The sequence below is a fragment of the Antedon mediterranea genome, chromosome 2 (genome assembly GCF_964355755.1).
Source record: "Antedon mediterranea chromosome 2, ecAntMedi1.1, whole genome shotgun sequence".
Classification (NCBI taxonomy): Eukaryota; Metazoa; Echinodermata; class Crinoidea; order Comatulida; family Antedonidae; genus Antedon; species Antedon mediterranea.
In genome coordinates, this window is record NC_092671.1 from 36,034,884 (window position 1) to 36,059,373 (window position 24,490).

A 24,490-nucleotide genomic window follows, 5' to 3' on the forward strand; every position below is an offset into this window, starting at 1 on the left:
ACAAACGTCTACAGAAGGAACTAAAAGTGATTACGAGGCGATCAGATGATGCAAAGTCAGTCTCAGGGGGGCGGTGGTATAATAAACGAAATACTAACAGAGATTATGTACTACAAGGTGATGCAGCAGTTTTCAAAAATTCACAAGGTATTTGAGTAATCTTAGTCTGGACTTCACCTAGGCTTGGTAAATTTGATTAGGAAGAATGTAGCAGTGGCGCAGCAGTGGGGCTGAAGTACTTAAGTGTTTTGTCTTGTCTTGTTCATGTCACATGGTTGGTGTCATTGAGCAAAGAATTTTGTTTTCAATCTATTACCTTATTTTAGTTCATATTTATTTCATATTTGAGTGAAATAAACTTTTATAATATATCAATGTACAACTCACTTAATCATGTATGTTTTTTGTTTTTTCTATATTTAAGCAAATTGCCAAGGAAAAGCGAATTCATTTAGTATCCTTCTTGAAGGTGGCAATCCCGTTCACAAGACAAACATATACACAAGATGCTCTACATCAACAAAGTCTTATTACAAGTCTTTAAAATTTGAGTTGTAAATTTTCATTAGAAAAAATCCTGACATATGACAGGACTTGAACCCAGGACCCTTGGATTGGTAGCCAAGCTTTATAACCCCCAAGCCACAACTCCACTCAAAATGTATTTTGTTTTTTTTTCCATTTGATTTATGTACAGTAATTAATGATGTACTCTTTGATAGACATTACAGTAAAGATAAAGTGAGTATGATCAGTGTTTTTTTTAAGCGATCACTCACCTGCTGTTGGAGGTGATGTAGCCTGTTCCGTGGGCACAGGTATAGCTTTATCAGGTACCGGTGTGGCCTCAGCAGCTACTACTGGTTGAACAGGATCAACTGGTGGTATAACCTTTGATGCCAATGCTTGCTGTGGCATACCTATAACAACAGTACATAAACTTTACAATTAGGATTGTTATAAAGTCATAAAGAAACGATACGATAAATTATTAAAAACAAATTTGGTGTAAACATGACTTCCTCCAAAACTTCCTATCTGCCATTAATTGTAACAGCCAGTTCCTCTCTCTGCATACCAGTATTCGTCTCTAGTATAGTACATCAATATATGTATGTCCCAGACTAAGTAACTAAGTAAGTAACATGACTTGCCTGTGGGTAAGGGAGGTAAAGCTGCTCCTTGCTGCGCTGCCATGGCCTGGGCATGTTGTCTGGCTCGCATCTCGGCTGCTTTCAGTTGTTCCTGGTGAAACTGCTGACGATCAGCAAGAAGTTGCTGTCGTTGATATTCAAGCTACAAAAAGAAATATTATAAAACTTATATTAAAGCATATTCATTAACTAATACTAACAGACAGTTAGTCTGCATTTTACAGTATTAATTAAGCCCCTGTTTTACTGAATGAACATATAGTGTATAATAAGAGTAATTCCTTTAATTTAGGGAAAGGTGATATTTTGCACATAATATTGTTTGTTTTTGCCATTTGTTGTAAGTAGTGTTTCCTTGTATCAATTTTCCTATTTACTTTTGTACTTGAGGACAACAAAATATTGATTTGATTTAATAGTAAAACTTAAAATTATTATCATCCTTACGGCTTCTCTTTCTTGGTCCATGATTGTTTCAAGTTCTTCAAAATGGCGCAATTTAATTTCTAGTTTCTTCATCTGTGTTTCCACCAAGAAGGCCACCAGACTCTTAATCTTTCGTTCTTCAACTTGTGCTAAATGCTATTAATACAATTTTTTTACTATAAATAAACTGTGAACTCTCAGAAAATCGAAACTCTTAAGCACTGTCTACACTATCAAACTAGTTTGACAACAAAAGTGTGATGTGCCCAAATATGGTAGTGATATGCCCAATAGTAGTGATATGACATCATCATGTCCATATATGGGCACATCACATTTTGTTGTTCCATAAAGTTTAATAGTGTAGACGGAATTTTACAAAATCTCTCAAACACTTTTGAAAATAACTTATGTATGCATACCTTAGCTTTGACAGCAGCTGCTGCAAGAGCTGAAGCTGCAGCAGTTGAGATGTTTCCTTCATCGATCTCTTCTTCAAAGTTCTTCACCTTCTCTGGTTTCTCTGCTGGTTCTTTTTTAATTTCCTCTTCTGCCTTTTCTCCTTCTTCCTTCTCACCTTCTTCCATCTTCTCTTCCTCACCTTCCTTCGCTTCTTCTGATTTCTCTTCTGTTTTTGCTTCTGCTTTGTCTTCCTCTGTATCTGCTTTTTCATCTTTGACTTTCTCAGTCTTTGCAGTTTCTGCTGTATCCATCGCTTCTTCTGATTCCTCTTTGTCTTTTTCTTCTTCTCCTTGTTCTTCTTTCTCCTCTTTCTTTTCATCAGTATCTTCCTTGTCCTCCTCTGTTTTCTCTTCTTCTTTGTCAGTGGGCTTATTTTTTTCCTCTTCTTTTTCCTTGTTATCTTCCTCCTAATAATCAGAAATGTTTTTAATATTTTTAAATCAGTAACAGCAACGTGGAAGAAACTCTATCATTTAAATTCTTTAAAAAAAAAACAAACAAACAAAAAAACAGCTCAATTACCTTTTTCTCTTCTGTTGTTTCTTCCTTCTTTTCATCTTCTTTTTTCTCCTTGTCTTCTTCCACTCCCTCGGGTGCCGTGCCAGCAATACCGCTTGTCTTCAGCACATATTCTGCATCATTGGTTCCTTTGCTTAGTGCTTCTTTGACACGCTTCACATGGGCATCAACCAACGCTGGAGGAACTTCATCCTTTAACTTTCCAAATTCCTCTGCACAAAAAAATATAATAAAGATATAGATATCTTTAACATTTAAGCTGTTTTTTAAGTTCTATTCCAAAATTGTTTATCTCTACCAAGCTATCGTCATTGTTTTCTACTCTCTCCACCCTCTATTTACCAGTCTGTGCCTCCTTTGTTTTTATTTATTTATTTCTGTCCACTCAGGCAGCGCTTGTCTGATTTAACTATCGACTTTGTCCAAGTTCTTTCACTTGCACTGATGAAGGGCTAGTGTTGCCTGAAAGCTCTGCTGACTTTTCTGGTTTTACTTTATCGTTTTGATTTAGATTTTTGCTTATTTTATTTTGTACCTCCATTGAAATCCAGCCACTGACACCCACAGCGTTTTCAGTAAATTGCCTTTGAATTAATATATATCTATTTATATATAGCTCTGCCAACTTTTCTGGTTTTACTTTATCGTTTTGATTTAGCTTTTTTTTGTATCTCCATTAAGATCCAGCCACTGATACCCACAGCATTGTCATTTTTTCAGTAATTTGCCAGTAATTTAGATAATAGGAATTTGGTTAACAATAGACTGTCCAGGAAATAGAGATGTGTTGTACTTGCTAATTAGCATACTATTGTTCACATAAACAGTTTGCCTTACAACTTCATTATAGCTTTTTGTATTCACTTGTGACTATCATTCAGAGCCAAGCACCTGAAGATTGAGTTCATACTCATGAAACAGCCTGTAGTGCAATAAAATGTTCAGTTGGTAATTTACTAGCGTCTTTATCATTTATTTATATATTGATATAGAAATTACTTTGTTGATGAAATTTAACACATATATTTTGACCTCAGAAATATATATATAATTATCTAATACAAAATCATTGACTTTGTTTCTGTTTAATTTCCCAATTGATTTATTCTATTAAAAATGAACTATTTCAATTACAACTAAAGCTAAACATTCAAATGTGCAAACCACATGCAGGATGAACTTGGCCACAGTGGTTGCTTTTCACTAGTATTAGTACAGTAACTGGTTAGTATTATTTTCAATTCAAAGTCGCAAAAAGTAGACAATGTTCAAATGAATTCAACTGAGAGCTGGCAATTTACCAATTGATTTTGATCGCAACGAGAACGCTCATACTGCATTCTATCACGTGACCCCAGGGCATTATTAATCTGCGGTCAGATTAATAAAAATCAGGTCACAAGGGTTACATTAAAACAAAAAAAAAGATTGCCAACTATCCTGTCTATATCTGACCGACTAAAGGTTTATAGTGCATAAGGGTATAAAAACAAAAATTTTTTTTTTAAGTTGAATAATCATACAAAAAAATATATTTACAGTAGTATTCTTTCACTTTTGAAGTACCTAGCATACATGTTATCTTTCAAAATATGTTTGTTTGTGTTATCTAAGGTTAGCATAGCAGCACATTTGAAGCTAAGCAGTATAACTTCATTTGAGTAACATAAACTTTATTTCCCCTGTTCTAAAGTAGGTGCACACATCTTTTTTTTTTAAATCTGTAATCAACAACTTGGGATATTCTAATGACTATAATTTTTATGTGTTTAAATTTTAAATGTAAATATGTATACCATATATTTCGGTGTATAAGTCGCACTTTTGACACGCAAATTTGACCTCTAAATTAAGGGTGCGTCTTATACACCGAACATAAATGCCTCACCGTACAGAGTGTACATATCGTCACCTTGTTGGCTAGGCCTGAGTAGGCTAGGCCTAGCTACAGTGTACTAACGTAACGGCAACCTGCTTCTGCCTAGTTTTCAAGGCATTTTAGCGTGATGTTATACTAAATATGATGAAAAGATTTGTTTATTATGGAGCTGTTTTTTGCTCCGATAAAATTTCATTTGTAAACGTTTACGATTGGAATAGTATTTATTTATAGTTATACGCACGATCGCCGACCGCCGTACCCCCAGCGCAAGCCCTTCTTGGCGGCCACATGTTGTACGGTATTGGACTAGTATATTCTCCAGTTGATTATAGCATGGACCTAGCGTACACACTTCTTGGATACATAGATACTAATCGAATACGGTTGTCCCTGAAAACGTGCGCCCTCTCGAAATGATCGAGCGAGGCTAGCCCACACACGTGCGTGTTACACACACGGTCATGCACTCGATGTTGCGGGTGCGAAACTCATGAATAACAAGTTAGAAACAACTTGTTGAGGCTGGGCGCGGCCGAGCCTAGGTAAGAAAAAACCTAAATAAAGGACGCTGTTGTAGATATAACAAAATATATTATTACAATAATATTGATTACAATTTAAAAAAAACATTGTTTTGATGAAATATAAGGTGCGTCTTATACATCGACGATATAAAAAATACCGATTTTTTACTCTCAGTTAGGGGGTGCATCTTATACACAGGTGCGACTTATACACCGAAATATACGGTAATTATGTTTGTACAGTATGATGTAGTATGTTTAAGCGGATATTAGCCCTTGATGGCATTTGCAGCAATAAAGAAATTGAATTGAATTGAAAAATCATGTTTATAACCAGAAACATCATGTTACACTATACATTATTTTATTTACTCAATATTTCTGAAATTATAAATTATTTTCGAGATTTAAAAATTTTTTTTTTTAAACCAATACTGTATGGATTACAATGATTTTACAAAAGAAAACACGATTTCCAATCAATTCCAAGCTATCCATACTACATTTTTCAGCGTATTATGAGTTCACTAACATTTCCCCCTATTATTAGTTAAAGCTGATTTTTGCTAAGAGCATGATTACGCTAAAATAACAAAACATCATTTTATAATTAGGATCAATCTTATCGCACAACAGTATATACCCAGTGGAGATAACAACTACAAACTTGATTATACCGAACCTGAACTACAACACATACCTAATTAAGAACTTAATTAACTAATTACCAATGGCGGTATACATGGTAAACGAATGCTTTTAATAAAAACCACTTTGAAAACTTAAGCCGTTTTACTTCACAAGGTAGTCTAGACTTTTCACTAAGTTTCTATCGTGGAAAATGTTTCTCTCTGAATGATTTCCTTTACATAATTACTTAGTCACTTAAAATGATATTTTTAGTCACTTTCCTAAGAGTGGCATAGTAAAAACATTTAGCCTGAAAGATATGAGTTTCTACATTAAGCAAGAATTTTATAATACGGTATATTCCTTTTGAAACTAAATTTAATTGTTCCACATGACTTGATTTAACTGATCATATGACATAGTGTAATAGGGATATGTGGGTTATTAATGATATTAGGGTGTCATTTTTTGTTTTGTTTTTATATATTTAGCCAAATTGCCAAGGATAACCATAAGCGAATTCAATCACTATTTTCTTAAAGGTGGCAATATACACAAGATGTTCTACATAAACAATATTGTATTACAAGTCTTTGGGGATGGAGTTGTAATTGGTTATTAGACAATGGCAGGACTCAAACCACAGTACCTTTGGATTGATAGCCAAGCATTATAACCACCAAGCCACAACTCCACTCATTAGGTTTGACAAGAAAACTCTGTAGGCACTGGAATCTGTTTTACCACTTTTTTTTATCCAGGTAGGCTATGCACAAATTGAAACATACATCCACACAATTTTAGGCAAAGGCACCCTCTCTCCCTAGTTGAAATCAACATTATATCTAATTATTGCCATATAGTTATACCTTGATACCTGGTCCATCACAAATCACCACTCAAAGAAACCTACATCACATGGGAAATCCTGTGTTACGAAGATCAAGACTTGGACATATAGTAATGAAACATACACACCACACATTTCCATATACGAATTATGATTGGATAATGATCAAGCCTTTAAAATTTAAAGTTAAATTAATAGAAATATTGTTCTCCAGGTTGTATATCTCTGTATAAACACATTAGTACGTCTGAGAGCATTCAAAACTCCCCTGACTGCACATAATTATATTGAATGGTTCATTTCCCGAATTCTGTTATCGCGATAAGCAATTCTCGACGACTGCGGCTGAATCTTTAATAATTTTATTAACAGAACTGTTTTCAAATAAGAGTAATTGACGGCAGCAATTGTACACTACAGGTTTGTTGCGGTTTATATCGGTTCAATAGCACGATCAATTTGTCGTTGTTCGTAACAAGTTAGCTTTGTCTTGGCAGCGTACACGTCCCATGTCCCAGTCACGTCATCGCAATCCATGTCCAAGACACAATGGAAATCAAGCCATTTAGCATGGCACCTATTGTCTATCCTGTTGCACGCCAATAGGGAGAGCATTTAACGACATTGGCAAGATTAAGAATTTTTTTTCATTTTAAACCGTTCTTTTTTTACTCCTACACAAAAAAACTATTTCAATAATTTAATACAATTCTAAATAGTAATAGTTTGTAATAGTTATTCCTTGCCACTGCCTTTGTTCCATACATTTTTTATTATTAAACGGCTTTGTTTAAATAAATTTTGTTAATAAAAAGAGTAGCTAAGCAAAGAGATTTGATAAAATATTTATGGCATTGGCCCATTCACACTAGGATGATAACGATCGATGATAAATATATAAATATGCATTTTTCATACATAAAACAAAATAAATCTAACAAGTTTTCATCCTATAACTATAAGAAAACCATCTATGCTTCCTTTGATGAAAATGATATTTTGACACATGCAATCAAATGATGTCATGTTAAGTAATAATATAAGAACAATAATATTGTGACAATTTTAATCTTTTTATTAATCATTTGATTAGATTAAAAAAAATATTAATTTTAATAACATCATAAATGATTATTCTATAGCTCTAGAATGAAAACCTTTCTAATTTTATGTTATGTATGAAAAATGCATTATTATCTATTTATCGTCGATCGTTATCGTCCTATCCTTTAATTGATGTAAAAAAAAATGCCTATTTATTTATCTATTGATCATTATCATCCTAGTGTAAATGGGCCTTTAATTATTTCAAATAATGTACCACGTAGTAAATCCGTTCATTACATAACTTACCTATAGCTGCTTTGGCTGCCGCTGCAGCAATGCGTGGGTCAACGGCTGAAGCAAGGAAAGCAACTGTGCTCATTACAGGGTTGCCACTCTGACTGAAAGGTATTGGTTGGTAAGCCATTGGACCTGTCATAAAACATAAAAAGATCATTATAACATATCTTCCTTGGTAAAGATGAGCTAAAAATGGATTGCTTCATTTTATCATTTATTCATTCAATCTTTTATTTCAGAATCTCTGGTCCATAGAAAGTAAAATTACGAATAAATGAAATTAACAACAATGCACGTTCTCATTTCAGGATGGCAATCCACCTGGAGAGTATCTTTGACTTATATAAGACGTTGTCTATAAAATAATCGTTGAGACTAAAACATTTTCACTTGAATTAAGTCTACACATCAGGCCATATATCGATTTTCTTAAAAATTCATAAAAAGAAAGATTTCTACATTCCGTAAAAACACGAGGCTGGCACTACAATGTGGAGGCCTTTGCAACAACATTCTTAACTCATTATTGCAGCATACCAGAAGAGATCGCAAGTTATCCCGATTATAGTTATAATCAATATAACACTGTTAGGGTCTTTGTTTGTGAGCATGTGCAGATGATGTTACATGATTCTAATGCCTAGCCATAGGTATAAAGCTCTGTCTTCATTTAAAAACTTTATATGACAACAAATGTGATGTGCTCATATATAGATATGATGTCATATCATTATTATTATTATTATTCACTTTTATTTCAAATATCAAAAAATTGACCAAAATTACAACTCGTGGCTAAGAGCCAAATTGCGTGTAAAATACATGTCATATCAAAAATATAAATATATATAAAAAATATAAAAAAAAAAAAAACAACAAAGAAGGGGAGAGCAGTCGCAAACTAGCAGGGGAGAAAATTAAGAATTCAGTAATTTGATGAAGTAGGGTATAGGGCTATTGGTAAATCTGGATGTTTTAGACGCTAGCTGGGTAATTTTGTTTTTATTTCTTAATCTCACTACAATATTTGGGCATAATACTGCCTTATTTGGGCATACCACAATTTTTTTGTCAAACTAGTTTTTTTATTTTTTTATTTGATAGTGTAGACAGAGCTTTAGTGAAATCGAAAACTAGTCAACGTACCGAATTACAATAAAATAACATTTATTCTTTCAGTTGTTGAGAAATTATCAATTTATGAATTATCGGTAGAATGTGAATTGAATATGAAAATTCCAAATAGTGTTTATATAAAGTTCATTTCCTTAGTAGATGACAGCCAATGGTTTCACTTTCAAAGTTAACAAGTTATCGCTATAAGCTATCAATGACATAGATAACGGAGCCAATGCTTTAATCCACAAAAGTCCTTATGTTTGATATATTTTCATATTTCTAGTCATACCAAAAAAAAAAGTAAATTCATTGCCTAAAATTTCCATGATACGATAAATTAAATAAGGTAAAGACCATTAAAATACATATTTTTGTTTAAGGCTGCCAGAAATAATCTGTTACATTGTCTATTAGTTTTGCCTAAATATGTATACTGCAGTATTTTAAAGATATATTATCCCCCTGAAAATTTTTCTTTCACATTTTTTGTTGAATGTCATTTTGATGTCACATAATAGTTATTCACTTTCAAAATAATTGGATCGAAAAAAATAATTATTTACCTAAAAAAACTGTAATTTAAAGCAAAAATATTGAAATTAACTGGAACTAAATGAGTTTTTGGCTGAATTTAACCGTTCATTTTTTGTCTTTTTATAAGTGAAAACATAAATTTTTTAGTTTTTTTTTCTACGGAAATGATTCACTTTTTAATGTTTCGTTAATAAAAAGGTTACATTTATTTCTTTAAGTATTAGTGAAAACGAAATTCTAAGATATATTTAGTGTCTGTTAAAATAGTAAAAGTAAATTTATGTTCAATAAAATAAAAATAATACATTCTTGGAATTTCTCCTATTTAACAGTTGGTCTCAACTTGTAAAAATTCAAATAGAAAAAAATTAAGAATTTATGAAAGCATGATAAAGGAGAGGGCGCTATACAAATAAAAATATACATCCAACTATAGAGATCGAGTAGAAGAAATCAATAGGCGTGGAAATCAATAGGCGTGGAATTCTATAGGCGTGGCAAAAAGGGAAAATGGGTTGAGCACATTCTTCGTCTTAGCTAACAAACCAAGGGCCTAGTAGTAGAGCAGAAATAAAAAGATTGTGGGTTGCCTCAACCGAGATTCGAACCCAGGAGCTTCTGCTTTGATATGCAGATGTCCTAACCATTAGCCCACTGAGGCTTTCATGGTATTGTTCGATTGGATAGCGACTCTTTAACACTCTCGGTGTGGTACGGCGGAACAGCACTAGTCCCTCAATTGTACAAATGCGCACTAGAGATCAAATTGATACGCCCTCATCTTTTCAGTATTTGTATTCACGAAGCGGGATCTCTGAAGAGATACTTTTATATATATAAACATATCAGGCACAGAACAATATATACAATGGTATACAAATATAATATAATATATATCACTATGTTCTTACCAAGAGCACTGGCTCCATCTTCTAGGAAAGGATCTTCAATGGGAAGACGAAGGAAGTGTAAGATGCACTCATCCTGTGTCCTGCTTCCTATGTGGTCTGCTACTTTATTCCAATTATCCTTGTACATTTCCAAGGCTTCTAACAGTAACAGTGTTTCTTGATCAGTCCATTCTTTGGAAACAGCCGCAGCTGCCTTTCCCTACAAAAAAAGTCCACAATTGAATTGAAATATTTTATTTATACTGGGCAAGCTCTTCAGTCAAAAACTGGTCTCCGAGAAGGCCCAGTTTTTTTGAGTCTATGAAGACTTGTTCTACCACCAGAACCATGGAGTGAGTGAGCCTTGAACCCTTGTCGATGTTATGGCTACGTAATTATGTCCCACTGTCTTAACCGCTCGGCCACTCACTCGCAATCATGTTAATCAGTTCTTTGCAGCAAAACACTTAAAATATGACAAACAAAAGAAAATGTGTAAAGCTTCCATTGAATCCATGGTATCAAAGGCATTTTCAGCAGAAGTCTTTCATGATATATTCGACCATTTAAAAAAATGTTATCATCTTTTATAAATTTACATATGATAAAGACTTCATATGCTTTATTCATACTATTGATTGTCAAACCTAAATCAATTGTTGGTGATCTTATAAGCTATGTCTACACTATCAAAAAAGATTGATGTGCCCAAATATGATAGTGATGTTCCCAAATATGGTAGTAATATGACATCATCATATTGTCCATATGGGAACATGAAATTTTTTTGTTACATAAGCATGGTAGTGTAGACAAGGCTTTAGTTCGTTTAAAAGGAAACATTTAAAGTGTATTTCTGTGTTAAAAATTTTCATTAAAAATAAAATAACAATAAAAAAAAAATATTTTATTTAGTTCAGTGAATTGAAGATAAATCAAAATCATTGGACATAAACAACTGTATGTATGTAGTAATGTGAACCAGTCAATACTTACCTTTGCTCCCTGGCTTTTTTTGATAGCATACATATCAGTTTTCAATCCCAGTGTTTGTAGATCTATGCTGTTTTTACCATTAGGATCACCATCCTTCTTGTTGTCCTTCAATTGTAGCACCTGCTCAGCTGCTGATTGCTGAAACACAAGCAAAAAAACACTCCATTGTAAATATTTGTTATCAAGTCATTTTTAATACTGTGTTATGCATAGGCTAACACTCAGACAACAGACAATTAACTAAAGTAGGGGATCACTTCTAGTCTTTAGGATCATTATAGTAAGGATGGTTATTTTTTTCCAGCTAGATATATGTGCCAAAATAGCTTTTAGTTTAATTTTGATTTGATTGATTTTCATCTCATTAAAAACACAATTCAAAAACAAGATATATAAATTATACAATTTCAGTTAAAAAGATGCAGTATAGCCCCAATGTGGGATTTATTTTCAATGGGGTACTCAAGATGTAAAACAAAATTTGAAAAAACAAAAACAGAGAAGACAAAAGTTAACAAAGATGACAATACAAGAACATGATTGATTAGTTTAGTGTGGAATGTCAGCCATTTTGAAATTCTGAAGTTCTGAAATTCAAGTACCTCTTCGGCTGAATGGTACAAATATCAAGCTGGAACTAGTTATCTAACCGCACTATTATGTTTTATTGTCATTTCAGCCCAAGGTTTAATTAAGTTTAATTTTGTAAAAGAACTGCTAATGCCTAGTTATAGTCTCAAGTAATTGTCAACTACTCGCTGTGTTATGCATATGCTAAAAGTTAAAGACAGTCAATAAACTAACGTGATGGATAACTATGTTTTATCGGTATGTTTTATTGCCATTTCAGCCCAAGGTAATGTTTAGTTTAGTCTTGTAAGATGCTAATGCTTGATTATATTATAATGTAATAATATAATAAGAAATTGTCATCTGCACGCTGTGTTATGCATAGGCTAATGGATACAGACAGTCAATTTACTACGGTGGGGGATCAGTTTTAGTCTCTAGGATCCAGAAAAATGATCACAATAATATATCCACGATGCATATATAGTATAATCCCACTAGAAGAACAAGACTGGAAACAATATCACATTCTATGTGTTTGGCACCAAATTCATTCAAATTAAATATATAGCTACCTGCTGCTGGTTTCTATTTGATGGCTGCATGGGTTGGATACCAGACGGCGTGTCAGCGAAGATGTTGAAGTGAGGCGTCGGTGAAGGCCCCATAGGGGTAGGCCTGTTCTCAGAATCAACCTGGTAGTTGATTAACCCCCACTGTTCTAGAAAAGCGTGAACCCTAAATACAAAAAAATAATAAACTATTAACAGGTGATTTAGTGATATTTCAAGAAATATTCTCATCATTCGACACTTGGCAAGGTGCGACACAGACAATACGTGACAATGATGAGATATATCCTGAAATCTGCTTTAAAGAGGAATTACCTTTACCGCAAAATCAGATGGTTTTTTTTAAATCAATGCTTACACTGCATTGAAGAAGAAATCTTCATATAATATTTTTACATCTTTTATATTGAAAGATGTATAACTTAGGTAAAGTCCAAAAAGACAGTCAGGCCTGTTCTTTTCAGGCGAGGAAGTGTGATCACTCACCTAACACACTCTTAAACTGCACGTATATGAGAAAATGAAATTTCTTTGAATGTACACTATTTATTTACCGAGTGCGGGATGACCAAGACGCAACTAGTGCTGATCAGGGTTTGGGTTCAGCAGCCTTCTTTTCTTGTACATTGCTTAGAGGTTTAACAACATTAGGCGCTTTATAAATCCAAGATATTATCATCCTGTTTTAGTAGCTTAAAATATAGTGAGGGCATGTGGCGCAATGTGTTGGACGTTGGATTACCAATCATGGTTAAAATCAAACTCTCGCCGCATTGACTTGTATCCTTAGGCAAGACACTTTACTTACATTTGCCTCGCTCCACCCAGGTGTATAAAATGGGTACCGGGTTAGATCAAGACACAACTTTGCACTGACTACTAGCTGCATTATTATTGGAGTATGTTTGTATATGTGTTTGATTAAAAAAAATAACCGAGGTAATAAAGTCCAGCGCATTGAGAGCTTGCTTATATGTGCTATATAAGAATGAACTATTATTATTATCATAATATATCCGTCCAGGTAAATGTCCTCTTTGTTGGCGTATAGCTTTGCTCTTACCTCATAATAGCACACACATCCCCAGCTAAGTTTCTTCTGCATGCTGTGAACGTTAAATAGTCTTGTGGGTTCAGACGATACGTATCAACCATAAAGTTCCGGTAAGCTAGAAAGCTGTCAATATAAACAAAAAATTAAGAAATTATTTTCAGAAAAGCAGAGCAGAAAATATTAATTAAGATACTAAAATTTATAGGGCATAATATAGAAGAATACTTAAGCTCTGTCTACACTATAAAACTTTATGTAACAAAAAAATGTAATGTGCCCATATATGGACATATTACTACCAAATTTTAGCATATCACTACCATATTTAGGCACATCACACTTTTGTTGTCAAACTAGTTTGATAGTGAAGAAGTTTTAGTCACTTAATACTGTTCATTCAAGAACTATATTTCATTTACTAAGCACTTATAGACCCCATTTACACTTATGATTTGGTCCTGGGCCGTCCTTGGATCGGGTTCACATTCAATTGTTTGGGCCTGATCCAGCGTGTTTACACTTGGCCGTGAAGATTCTCAAGCCTTTGGTTACGGTTCACTGCATAAGCCAGCCAAATTGTAAAAGCTGCTCCTGGACCTACTTGAGAGGTGGTTCAGGATCTATATCTGGCCCAGGGCTGGCCTAGCTTTGTGGAGTGTTTACACTTACCGATTGGTGACCCAGGGCTGGCCTAACTTTGTGGAGTGTTTACACTTACCGATTGGTGACCCAGGGCTGGCCTAACTTTATAGAGTGTTTATACTTACTGATTGGCGACCCAGAGCCGGCCCAAATTGTAAGTGTAAATGGGGTCTTAGATAATACAGTAGTAAAAAAAAATTGACTCACGTTTCAGGTGTTTTGGATTTGTTTTTAGCATTGAAGAACTCTGGTAAAGCTCTCCTTTCAATGGCGTGTAAACTGTTGTAATCGAACCAAGCCGCATAGCTAGGCACGATGATGTGGAAAGTCTGCTCTGTCACATTATCAAGGATCTCTGGCAGAACCAGCTTCTGAGGTTCTTCAACAATGGCCGATTGATTACTCTTGCTTTCTTCAACCTGGAATAAATCAAAGAAACAAAATACATACATTACAAGTATATCAATTGTAGATATGTGAGACATGCAATCTGTAAGAATTAAGTCTTGATCACACTGGACTTAATTTAACTTAAATCAACTTAACCGAGTCACTGGCTAAACTGACCAGATAAAGTCCAATCCCAACACTGGTTACAATTCTCCCAGGGTTAAATTAACTAAGTCCAATGGTTACTTTTCCCGACCACTGCCTGTCCAGTAAACATACAATGGTTTCGGTAAAAGTAAACAAGCCGTCTAAAAATTCCAATCCGAATGTGTGTTTCAGCTACACACATGACATTCACCATGCAAGTCCATTCATTTAACTTTGTGGTTAAATTTTGGTAAAACCATTCTAAAGATAACTGTGCAAACAATGATCAAATTTACTGACAGCTTTGGCTTAAATTTACCATTTTTCAAGTCCAGTGCGAACAAGGGTTTAGTTTTAAATTAATAAAGTATTGCATTTTTTACCAGAGCCTCAGGTTCTTTCTCCTTTGTCTCGTCCAGATCCGCAATGGCGCCAGTCCTGATTGGATTGTTTTCTGTGTCTTTTGTAAACTTGGTAGTAGGAACTATTAGTAAATAAAATACAGTACTGTAATTACAAACTGTGGACTAAACAGTGGTCATATTCACCAAACACTTAAAAGCTCACTAACATCGAGTGAAACCGGACCTAAACATACCAGCATGAAATGCTAGTGGTGTAATGATAGGGGGTCTGCTTATCAAGGAATTCGAATTGGTGACAGTTCACACTTGTAAATTCAAAAGTGTTACCTTAAGCTCTGTATTCACTATCAAATTAGTTTGACAAAAAAGTGTGATGTGCCCAAATATGGTAGTGATATGCCCAAATATGGTAGTTATATGCCATCATCGTATCTATATCACATAACATTTTTTTGTCACATAAAGTTTGATAGTGTAGAAAGAGCTTAAGTGAGATATATTATTTCTCTTAAGTGAGATATATTATTTCTCTTAAGTGAGATATATTATTTCTCTTAAGTGAGATATATTATTTCTCTTAAGTGGTATTCAAATAGATAGGCAAGTATTAAAATGTATGGATTTTTTTCATTAAGTTTAAACTTTTATGCACAAGAACTGCAGAAAATATATAATAGAAATCATTTTAACCTTATGTTATGGCTTACACACCTGTTTTTGGAAGGATGACCTCTTCAACGTTCGGAACTGGAGACGGGTCATCCATGTCTTTTGACAAATCCTCCTCCGCCTCATCTTTCGTAGGCTTCTTCTTTTGTGTTGACCCTGGAGCACGCCCTCTGTAAACATAAATAATAATCAAAATTAAAGCAATGTATTCTTCTCTATCTTAGCTGCTTTAATTTAATATAAAATATATACTTTATAAAATTGGGTTATTGTATTACTTGTATTGTAGGGGCCCTCATGAGACAAGCTATTGCTTCTAGTGAGGGCGCCAGTTGTGTATATGATGATGATGATTGTATACTAAAAAAGATAACATGTTAAATCAATCCATGTAAAATACTGTAATGTATTAAGATTAGTAAACACAACAGAATGTTTGTAATGCCAACTATATTAACTATATTAAGACACCATAATTATAATATCAATGTGTAAGTGCCACAGGCATCACATAAAACAAAAACCATTCTGATGGTAGGCTCACATGTTATAGACTACACTTACAGAACCTTCAACCGAAGTACAGCACAAGATTAATATTAAATCTAAGCACCAAAGTAGTTCACCACCACAAACCTAAAGCTCTGTCTACACTATCAAACTCGTTTGCCAAATATGGTAGTGATATGCCCAAATATGGTAGTGATATGCCCAAATATGGTAGTGATATGACATCATGTCCATATATGGGAACATCATATTTTTTGTCGCATAAAGTTTGATAGTGTAGACAGAGCTTTAGAAAATGCCATAAAGGGAGTGGACATTCATCTAGTTCAACATACTATATAAGTATGTCATGTAATAAAGTCATTGATTATGCATTTAAACTACACATTAACTAAGGGTGTGATTGATGCTATATTCGTGTCATTCTAGTGCACAGTGTATGGAAGGTACAGTGTAATGAAAGATTAACATTGATAGGTGCACACAAAATAACAGATATTATAACAATTGTTTCTAAAAAAACTAACCTTTTTAAAAGTGATGCACAAATATTGTTTAGTGACCTAAAAGGAAAATGATTAATAAAAAACTAAGTTTACGTTATAAACAAAACATGACAACTAAAGCCTTGTCCACACTATCAAACTTTACAGTATGTGACAAAAAAATGTGATGTGCCCACATATGGACATGGTGATAATATAACTACCATGTTTGAGCATATTTGGGCACATCACACTTATTTGTCACATCAAGTTTGATAGTGTAGACAGAGCTTAACAACAACATATTACAAATTAGTTACAAGTGGTTAAATACAGTGATCCTTCAGTCGGATATTTCATCCAGTATGCACTCCATCACGAGGTCAACTAAACCAAATTAAATATTGTCAGTCGAAGACCCAAACTGAAAATATTATTACATCAACTTTTATTTATGTTGAGCTCTATCTACACTATCAAACTAGTTTGACAAAAAAAGTGTAATGTGACCAAATATGGTAGTGATATGACCTAATCATGGCCATATATAGGCACATCACATTTTTTTATCACATGTTTGATAGTGTAGACAGAGCTTTAGGAAGACATTAAAACACAATTCATCACTAGAATTATTACATCATCTAACATGTTAATTGTGAAATGAAATGTTAAAACATAAATTGTTAGTTTGGTGCTAAATTAAAGGTGTTCATAAAATATGACAGAGGTGTTGTATTGACAAAAACCCTATGGATTATACATATATAAAATATCTCAATTCTTGAATCTTAATTATGATATTTATATTATCAAAAACCAAGTAAAAAAACACTTTTAATTTCTTGATATGATACTTACGGCTTCTTTTTCTTGTTCTTGGTATCTGGTGGAGGCGAGGGCGATCTTCGCCTCTTCTTCGCAGCTGGACCTCGTTTGTCTTTCTTATCTACTTCTGGACTATGAGCGGGCTATAGAAACGTAAGTAATTGAACAAAACGTTTATCTAACATGGATACTTAAATTTAGTCGATTGATAGTCTCACAGTAAGGTGGATTTAAAATTGGTTAGTTGAATAAAACATTAAAAAATATATGCCAAGTATTTTTGTTATTATTAGCAAAATGTCTCAAGCTCTGTCTACACTATCAAACTTTATGTGACAAAAAAATGTCATATATGGACAAAATGAAGTTGTTGTGTGCATACCACTTGGGCAAACCATATTTGTTGTCACATAAAGTTTGATAGTGTGGACAGAGCTTTATATTCCAGTTGTGAGTCCAATGGGCTAGAAAAACGAAAATCAATGCAGTGTTACCTCATCAACCGTTTGTTGTTTCAGTTGGATAGCTTTGCGTCGTGTTCGTCTCACATCTGAATATGGGTTTCCTTCATCCTATAAAATATAATAATCAATTTACGACAGACAAAGAGGTGGATGACGCCCAATGAAAAAAAAAGATATGATAATATAGGTATTTATAATGATTTTTAATTGCTTATTGCATTGCTTTTTTTTCAAATTGCATTGAGCGTCGTGAAAATGAAACATCAACGTTTGATTTGATTTCCTAGAGCCAAACCGGAATCGTGCCGGAACAGGTGTAAAAGATGCTTTATGGTGTAAATACAAAATTCATCAATTAAATACAGACATTCATATTTTTCTTAATAGATAAAAAGTAAAAATGAAATTTACATCAAATAAGACTTCATAATCTTCTTCATTCATCCACTCATTAAAATCTTCCAAGTGTAAAATCCAATTTGCATTCACCTAAAAAAAAAATGAAATAGATTTCTTTTATTGATATGGGTTTAAACATTCAGGGGTACCCTATTTAACTGGACGCATTCAAGACCACAAACAGTGTAATAAATATGTGGGAGGGGGGGGGGGGAATCTGTGGTTTTCGGCATAACTGGGCTGAAATGTGCACCAGTGTGGACAACGCATACAACTACTCTCAACTCTAAAAAAGGTCTCTTTGTGTTAAGCAAACAAACGGCACTAATTCATCTGTTCTCAACAGAGCTGAGATGGACCAGTACACCGGAGTATTGCGCTAATCTACCAAATAACACACTGGGTTCTGTGTACAATGAACCTCTAGTTTAAGTCCTTATCTGAAAAAACCTGTTCTACCACTAGAAGTATGGGAAGACTATTAAACATGTTCTGATCTTGGCCACAAGGTTGTAATTTGGAGGTCTGCCTTCTACACTTACCAATAGGTATTGTTGTGTACAGTATTATGTTCTCTTAATTGTTTGTGATATAATTGGGAATCTATAAACACACATGTAAAAAGAATAGCAATTGTACATACCTCCCATTTATCAGGATGAGGTGGTTCAGGTTCTGGGTGATGACCTGCGACCTCTGACACCGGTATCCATGTGTCATAGCTATCAGGATAGTAAATCCAGTGAACAAGTGAGCTACGGTCTCTTCTTAAAATTGGACGCAAATATTCCTCTGAAAAAATATTAAAGGACAGCATATTAGGGATGTACATATGATATCCCAACAATTGGAAGAAAGATTTTCATACAGTACACAATATGTGACTATTTTAGGGCAGTAGGGATGTTTTCAAGTGATGTCCATATTCTTATGCAAATTGTCTGTGGTCGCTACTGTCCAGCTATTTTGTAATAAGCAGGAATTACCTAAGGCTAGAACAGGACATAGATAAAGTCACGTTAGAATGAAGTATGGTTCGCACGCAACGGAACAACCTAAAAACCCAAGTGAGTTTGCAAATAAAAAGCAACAGTCAGCATGATCCATAGTGTGGTGTGTGGTACACTTACTAAAAAAAACTTACCCTCAGATATACTTGATGGTGGCGGGTATACAATGTGTGATGCATCTTCCAAATCATCTGTTATTGTACCCTAAAATAGAAAAAAAAGGTAAAAATTTAGACCATAAAATAAAACTTATGAATACTTAAAAATATGTCAACCATCACAACCCTAATTTAAAATTACAAAAAAAAGTCTCAGTTATTATTATTTACTGCTTACCCAATTACCATTGTCAATTATTATTTTTAGTTATTACAGTACTACTTAATTATTCATTTTGTATCTGTTTGTTTATTTATTTGTGTGTTTGTTTATTTATTTGTTTGTTTATTTGTTTGTTAGCAGAATTACTCAAAAAGTAATTACAAGATCTTTACCAAAATGAATATACAGATAGATATGTGGTCAAGGACCATTCAGGACCATGGTCCCAATTCTGGACTACTTTTTAGTATACTTATGAGACCTGCTGGCGAACAGTCTTAAAGTAAACTGAAATTGCATTTTCTCAAGAACTACTTGTCATTTTTGTACAAGAGGCAAGAGTTATAATTTTTGATTTGTAATTTTAAAACATGATTTGGATTTAATGTGCATAATGTGCAGGTTTTTTGATGAGAGTAGTTTACTTGAGAAATCTTATGATGGAGAATTTTACAGTAGGCGGAGGTATGCACTTTTGGAGTGGCTTTCCAGTTGTCTATATATTTATTTTAAGAAAGCCCCGTGTATGAACGCATGCCACCATTGTAAAGGTGTAGCTTCAATAAAAATTATTATAACGATCTTATACCTGATGTCGTTTAATGATCTCTTTAAGTTTGACACTGAGTTTGTTGTCGATGTCCTCTTGCAAGTAGATACATGGATGCACCCAGCACTTGTTCTGAACAAGAGTCTTCTCAATGTTCATGAACATCTCAACGTTGCGATCCATTCTGGATGGTGACTGGAAATCAAAACGTCTCCTACAGTGGTGTACAAAACAATATTAGAAAAACAAAGAAAGATTATACAATTTTGATATTGATTGATTGAAATATATATTTATACTGGGTAACCCCTTCAGTCAAAGACTGGTCTCCCAGAGGGCCCAGTTGGTGATCAGCAGCTGTGATGTACTAGTACACCGGGGTAACCCCCTACTCGTCTCGAAAGACTTCTTTAAAGTACACATGAGCCAGATGTGTACACTGGACCTACGGCTTATATTCCTTATCCGAGAAGACTCGTTCTACCACCAGAACCATGGAGTGAGTGAGCCTGCCGATATTATGGCTACGTAATTACGGTTCCACTGTCTTAACCGCTCGGCCACTCACTCTATATATACATACTGTATATTATTTTTAGAAAAGATATCAATTTAATCCACTGGACTTACTATACTTATTTAGTAAACAGTGACGTTCCACAAACTATCCCGGTCATATCATCAGGCCGAATGATGGAATTGTGGCTTTGGTCAGTGACCCGTGTTGGGGTCGAGGAGCTGTTTAACTAGAACGTCTAGGAATTCCTAGACGTTTTACTAACAGCTTCTACCAAATTGATATTTTCTAAAATTAATACTACATTGAATGAGATTATTTCGTTCTGTATACATACAGTGTTATTATAGCTTAAAGATTGTCCCCCCTGAAAAAATAATTGTATTGTCCCTTGAAACACAAAAAATGAAAAAAAAAATATTCTAAATTTAAATTGGCCATATCAAAGTAATATTAAAGTATATTACTTTAAGCCGAAAATTCGAGCCAAAAACAACAAGTTAACAGGTAAAATTAATTTGATTACATTTTGTCTGGAAAATCGTCACAAGCAAAAGTAAACAAAGATTTCAAACCACGAGTACTGTATGCATGATGCTAATTAGGATTGTTTACAACCCGTCACGGTTGAGAAGGTGTTTTCACACAGATCGCGAGGAAGTTTTATGATTATGCATACAGAGTAGCCAAACAAGCACGTTGCATTATGAGATATGTTTAGATCGAAAACTTTGACTGGATGGAAGTCAAAGTTATTTTTTGAACAAAAAAACGTCTGTATTTCGATTAAATTATTTTTTTTTTTACTAATTTTTGGTGAAAGTTAATAACTATTATGATCCCTCAAAATGACCCACTTTTTTTAAAAATATTGAACAAATTTTTTTTTAATTAGTCAAAGGGATAATACATCTTTAACATTTTTTGTTGTTGAATATGCCATTTTAATTTTAAATATTAGTTATCCACCTTGACCAAAAATTGAATTGAACAAAAGTTGATATACCTGAAAAAAAAAAACTAATTTAAAGCCAAAAAAAGTCAAATTGGATGCCAGCCAATGGGATTTTGGTTGAATTTAACCAGTTATTTTGTCATTTTATAAGTGAAAACATTATTTTTGTCCAGATTTTTTTCTACGGAAGTGATTAACTTTATTAACACTATAAAATAATCTATTCAAAGTCTGATTTAATAAATCTTATTTTTTCATGTTTTTGGGGGACAGTACATATTTAAAGTTGATATTAGGCAGTTGATGACAAATGATTGCAAAACGACCTGTGTATAACTTACCATCCTTGTTCACTTTTAAACTTGTACACAGCATACAAGACGTGACACAGCGCACCATTAGGTTTGTGATCCTGAAAACACTTCATCTGAAACATTTTTTAAATTGTTATTTCCTCTATCAATATTTGTTTGGTAAATGAATGTCTGCTTTTCGGAATGCATTTTACAGTACATTACATAGTTTGAAAGGAATTTGTCAATTCTGGTTATTTAGGGTTTTGGGGAAGTTGACTTTGTAAATCATAATAGTGAAGACTCTAACATTTGAAGATCTATCTATACGATATAACACTGTATAGGTTAACCATCAACTGTTACATTGTTAATGGTGAAGTTATTTTGTAGTCAATATAAATTTATATTAATATAAACAATTTTAATTATAAAATAAAAAAATGTTGATTGATTGATTGAAATATATATTTATACTGGGTAACCTCTTCAGTCAAAGACTGGTCTCCCAGAGGGCCCAGTTGGTGATCAGTGGCTGTGATGTACTAATACACCGGGGTAACCCCCTACTCGTCTCGAAAGATGTACTAGGTTCTTTAAAGTGCACACGAGCAAGTTGTGTACACTGGACCTACGGTTTATAGTCCTTATCCGAGAAGACTCGTTCTACCACCAGAACCATGGAGTGAGTGAGCCTCGAACCTCTGCCGATGTTATGGCTACGTGATTACGGTTCCACTGTCTTAACCGCTCGGCCACTCACCCAATGATGATCAAAATTTAAATTTTCTGTTTGTCAAATTATTTGCTACCTTCTTTTCGATATTATATTATTGTTAAAACAGTACTAATATATAATATGGTGGGATGGTGGTGGAGGAAAATATAAAAGATATATATTAGTTATTTAACGAAAAACGTACCGGAGCTCTGGTTAGAGCAGGGTTACTGACATGACGACCAAATGAATCTTCCTGAAACTGGATTAGTTGGCCAACAAGGTATGCCAAACTTTTGTTAGTTGGTGGCTCAGCCTGAATGTACTGTGAAAAAAAACATATTTCAAAATGTACAGCATTAACTAGCTTATAAGGCCTAGGGTAGGCTAGTATTATTATTAGTACTAGCCTAGTAGTAGTATCATGGTAGTAACTATAGTATAGCCAGTAATTTAAACAATAAAAAACATGAGAGTCTGGCATGTATAATTTGTAAATGTTGGCCTAATCATCTATTAGGGTAGTAGGGTCTGGCGCTAATGCAGTTCCGTACCCACCCCTTAAAATTACTCAAAATGATTTCAATACTTCATCTAGCCTACTCACGAGTTGTCTACAGCATTCAGCAAGCATAAAATGGTAAAATATCGATAAATTCTTATTTATAACTATTTTTAATCAATTAATAATTGAGCACCCTTCAGAAATCCATCGCCAGCTTAGCTTCGCGAAAATCATCGCTAGGCCTGCCGATGAAAGTACGGAGGCCTCATAGGGCATCGATCTATAGAGGACGCTGTTATATGATCATATTATGGCGATAATAAAATATTTTTTACATGTTCCTCGTGAAACGGATTTTAAGTTTTTTTCATAAAGAAATATTTTGTGTTTAATTATGTTGAATTCTATTTATTTTGAATGTTGTGTGTTATTGTCTTGTCAAATTATATTTTTTGTAAGGGTCCCTAATGATCAGCTTCGGCTGGATGGACCACCCTCATAAAATATTGTTGAAATAAATTAATGAATAGACATGAAATGATGTATTCAGTGTCAGCAGAAGTAAAATAAATTCTAGTAATTGATGGAAAACATTTTTATTATAATTATTGTATTACTGTACATTACATTTCAATAAATTATATCTTTCTGTTTTTTAATTCTTTTTATTCATTTCATTTATTTATTTGACCTACAAACCATAATGTAAAATAAACTAAAACAGAGGAAAATTGGTCAGTAGGCCTACTTATATCTTCAAGAGTCAGCAGTTCCATATTTATCTTCTTTTCTGTGTGAAATTCTACTAGTAAAATGAAAGAACAAATTAAAAACATAACATAATTATGATGATACCCACAATGATGAATACAGCAATTGTATAGTATTTCTTTTCTTTATTAAAAATACGAAACGCATGTCGGAAATAATGAAAATTATAATTATTTGGTGCGTGCTTTAAACGTTAGTAACTACGCCCTCTATAGAACGCAACTGTTTACTCTATAGAGTTAATGTCCTGTGAGGCCTCCGTACTTTTATCGGCAGGCCTAGCGATGATTTTCGCGAAGCTAAGCTGGCGATGTATTTCCGAAGGGTGCTCAGTATTAATTGATTAAAAATAGTTTTAAATAAAAAATTACGATTTTTTACAATTTTATGATTGCAGAATGTTGTAGACAACTCGTGAGTAGGTT

General features: G+C 33.7%; 1 protein-coding gene and 1 long non-coding RNA gene across 4 annotated transcripts in view; one reads left to right on the forward strand and one right to left on the reverse strand.

Moving 5' to 3' along the window:
* The window catches only part of LOC140040908 (SWI/SNF complex subunit SMARCC2-like), a 64,614-nt gene that overhangs the window by 39,681 nt on the left and 443 nt on the right, over positions 1-24,490 (reverse strand). For 2 of the 3 annotated variants that reach the window (XM_072087179.1, XM_072087181.1), the window contains exons 2-23: positions 22,995-23,114; positions 22,120-22,205; positions 20,346-20,520; positions 19,570-19,639; positions 19,069-19,217; positions 18,438-18,515; positions 18,057-18,134; positions 17,596-17,705; positions 16,777-16,812; positions 15,782-15,909; positions 15,089-15,189; positions 14,376-14,587; positions 13,536-13,649; positions 12,476-12,638; positions 11,331-11,468; positions 10,356-10,554; positions 7,801-7,923; positions 2,565-2,773; positions 2,003-2,449; positions 1,602-1,736; positions 1,155-1,296; positions 780-920 (exon numbers count right to left, since the gene is read on the reverse strand). In XM_072087179.1, the coding sequence (XP_071943280.1) occupies positions 780-920; positions 1,155-1,296; positions 1,602-1,736; positions 2,003-2,449; positions 2,565-2,773; positions 7,801-7,923; positions 10,356-10,554; positions 11,331-11,468; positions 12,476-12,638; positions 13,536-13,649; positions 14,376-14,587; positions 15,089-15,189; positions 15,782-15,909; positions 16,777-16,812; positions 17,596-17,705; positions 18,057-18,134; positions 18,438-18,515; positions 19,069-19,217; positions 19,570-19,639; positions 20,346-20,520; positions 22,120-22,205; positions 22,995-23,114 (3,154 nt within the window). The remainder of the gene's footprint in view (positions 1-779; positions 921-1,154; positions 1,297-1,601; positions 1,737-2,002; positions 2,450-2,564; positions 2,774-7,800; positions 7,924-10,355; positions 10,555-11,330; positions 11,469-12,475; positions 12,639-13,535; positions 13,650-14,375; positions 14,588-15,088; positions 15,190-15,781; positions 15,910-16,776; positions 16,813-17,595; positions 17,706-18,056; positions 18,135-18,437; positions 18,516-19,068; positions 19,218-19,569; positions 19,640-20,345; positions 20,521-22,119; positions 22,206-22,994; positions 23,115-24,490) is intronic. The other variant, XM_072087180.1, reaches the window with a different exon arrangement.
* On the forward strand, positions 4,212-14,415 carry LOC140040910 (uncharacterized). Its single transcript, XR_011842785.1, has 3 exons — positions 4,212-4,253; positions 6,140-6,358; positions 14,404-14,415. It is a non-coding gene; the product is annotated as an uncharacterized lncRNA (long non-coding RNA).